The sequence below is a fragment of the Triticum aestivum genome, unplaced genomic scaffold (genome assembly GCF_018294505.1).
Source record: "Triticum aestivum cultivar Chinese Spring unplaced genomic scaffold, IWGSC CS RefSeq v2.1 scaffold38880, whole genome shotgun sequence".
Classification (NCBI taxonomy): domain Eukaryota; kingdom Viridiplantae; phylum Streptophyta; class Magnoliopsida; order Poales; family Poaceae; genus Triticum; species Triticum aestivum.
Window position 1 is genome coordinate 1 of NW_025226331.1, and position 2,970 is coordinate 2,970.

General features: G+C 37.8%; 1 protein-coding gene across 1 annotated transcript in view; it reads right to left on the reverse strand.

Moving 5' to 3' along the window:
• Positions 1 to 1,029: 1,029 nt before the first annotated feature.
• The window catches only part of LOC123172582 (cysteine-rich receptor-like protein kinase 6), a 4,173-nt gene continuing 2,232 nt past the window's right edge, over positions 1,030 to 2,970 (reverse strand). Inside the window, exons 3-7 of the mRNA XM_044589533.1 lie at positions 2,817 to 2,947; positions 2,402 to 2,612; positions 2,051 to 2,288; positions 1,824 to 1,974; positions 1,030 to 1,566 (exon numbers count right to left, since the gene is read on the reverse strand). Of these exons, the coding sequence (XP_044445468.1) occupies positions 1,246 to 1,566; positions 1,824 to 1,974; positions 2,051 to 2,288; positions 2,402 to 2,612; positions 2,817 to 2,947 (1,052 nt within the window). The 3' untranslated portion in view covers positions 1,030 to 1,245. The remainder of the gene's footprint in view (positions 1,567 to 1,823; positions 1,975 to 2,050; positions 2,289 to 2,401; positions 2,613 to 2,816; positions 2,948 to 2,970) is intronic.

The window sequence follows — 2,970 nt, forward strand, 5'->3', positions numbered from 1 at the left end:
ACGTTTGCAAACGAATGTAAGTCGAACATACATACAAGTCTCGGAGTGAATTGTATGCACAAATTCAGTATATTCCAAGCTGTCTGCACATCACATCGTACATATTGAGGGAGCGGTCATGATTTAGATGTGCAATACAAACTCTGAACAATTCTTGAAATGACGACATGGTTTAGACGGCGTCCACATAAATTCCAGTGGCTAGCTAGCCATGTCCATCTATAATCTGTAAAATTTGGTTACACCACACAAAAAATGCATCAAATTTTCTACATGATTAGGTGCATGTCATGGTTGCCATAGAAAAATAATTTTCATGAGGTTGGAAATTTTCCTTTGGAATTGCATGCAATGTAGATCATAGTAAAAAATCCTATAGTCTTCAATCCTATAAACTAAATAAACTCAATAGAAGAAAATTCTAAGGGATGGGATCCTCTAAAATTCCATGAAATTCCTTTGAGTGAAAGAGACCCTTAGACAGCACACACACAAATTCCAGCAACCGCTTGAACTTCACAAAAGCATACAAGTCTTTGAGTGAACTTGCGCATAAACTCAGGTCCCGCAAAATTCCAACTGTCTGCGCATCACATAGTACAGATTGAGAGAGAGGTTGTGATTTAGATGTGCGCGCAATAGAAACTTTGTTTGACTTTGAACAAGTCTTGGAATGCCAACACTTAGATAGTGTCCACACACATCCCAGTAGCTAACTTTCCTATCTATTGTGGTACCTGGTATGTACTGTCCTAGCTATAAATACGCTAGCTAACCACTCTTCCCTCATCACAAAATGAAAGGAAGCATTATTGCACACAAATATCAGCCACTCTTCCACTCCTTTCTTTGCTCCAAATTTAGTGAACTTCTAGGTTTGTCCTAAGTCGAACTTGTTTAAGTTTGATCAACTCTATAGAAAAATGTCTAAAGATCGACAACATCAAATTAAAGTTGACCTATAGAAAAATGTCCGAAGATAGAATGCCCTGTGGAATATTTTGTTTTTGTCACAGTTGACCAGCAGTGTGAATTCTATGTTGGTTACTGAATTATTACAATACAATGCCCCTCTAGGCAGTAGAGAAGAGTGATCCATCTTATAGCTTGTACAAACACATACATAAGTTAAACCGTACTAAAATACATACACACTAATAACATTGTCTAACTCAAGAAACGAACAACATTTTGGTTTCCCTAGAACAGAAATAGGAAACTTGTTCTGGTTCATTTTTTCCAAACTTATCTTGGTTCTGGATCTGTTATTGATAGCTCATTCAGTGACGCCGCGTTCGACTTGGGCGTTGAATCATTGATACCTTCTGAGACAAAGTTTGCACCCATTTCTACGTAGAATGCTGGCTTGGATGGTGGGTGGGACGGGATTGTGTTGCTATCCAGCATGACATTGATCGTCCATATAGTTGGCCTCTCAGCAGGGTCTTCCTGAACGCATGATAGTCCAATGTGAACGCACCTCAAAATCTCTTCCTGCGAGGAATCGCCTCTCAAGTAAGGGTCAATCATCTCCATAATTGATTTCATTGTCCAGTATTCCCATACCTGCATCCATATGAGAGTTTTAAATTAATACCCTCCTGCAGCTGATAGATATAGCCATAGCTTATAACTTTGCCTACTGATGTTACCAAATTGCTTATACTGATGGTGTGAAATTGGCACCATCTTATTTGTGTTTTGACAACATTATAATTTGTACTACCATATTCATAAGAAAACCATCAAAGTTAAATGCAATATATTACTTAACAGAGGGAGTATCATGTATAGATTATGAACTACTGTGTATAAGTACTCACCAGACTTGGCAGATCAATAAGTTGGTCAGAATTGTAGGTGTCACTATTTTTCCTTCCGGTGAGTATCTCCAAAATCAACACACCAAAGCTATATATGTCTGATTTTATAGAATACCGCCCCCGTAGAGCGTATTCTGGTGCCATGTATCCACTGAAATATCATGGAAAATTTATAACATTTGATGTTTCACGCAAAATCTTACTTAATGAATATTAACAGTGCTTACTATGTTCCAACAACTCGATTTGTGATGTCTTGTGATTGATCCCCTCCAAAAAGCTTTGCCAAGCCAAAGTCTGAAATTTTTGGATTCATGTTTGCATCCAATAGAATGTTACTTGCCTTTAGATCCCGGTGGACTATCTTCAATAGAGAATCTTCATGTAGATATTGCAATCCACGAGCAATTCCATCTATTATCATGAGTCTCCTCCCCCAATGTAACTCTTTGCGTTTCTCGGAATCTGTTGGTCGTCCAATGAGGTAAAATATTATAATCATGACCTACAGATAGATACCTTAATTGTTTTCCCTGGTATATAGGAATAAAGCAGAGTAATTGTAGTTCGTATAATACCAAAAAGAAACGTGTCCAGACTTTTGTTTGGCATGTACTCGTAGACAAGAAGCTTCTCATCCTCTTGCAAGCAGACACCAATAAGTCTCACAAGGTTTTTGTGCTGCAGATTGGAAATTAAGACTAGCTCATTTTTTAGTTCCCCTATTCCTTGTTGAGAAAACCGAGAGAGGCGTTTCACAGCTATATCTTGACCATCAGGAAGGGAGCCCTGTGGAGGTTAACATGTCGGCAAATAACTTTAAAAAAGTGTTCGTAATAAATTTTAGTAATTGACAAGAAAAAAATATAAGATCAGCCGGCAAGATTGTTTTTTTTCTTCAAAAAAGCCAGCAAGACTGGTTAGTTATCCTAAATGTAACAAAAAACAAGACAAGATATAAGAATATGCACAGTACCACAAAAGTTCCAATACCTTGTAAACTGCACCAAATCCTCCTTCACCAAGCTTATGATCTTCGGCAAAGTTATCTGTGGCAATCCGTATTGTTGGTAGATCAATAATAAGTGATTCAGTGCTATCAATGCCCTCCACATGAGATTCATCTGCCACAGAAGAGAAAGCATTT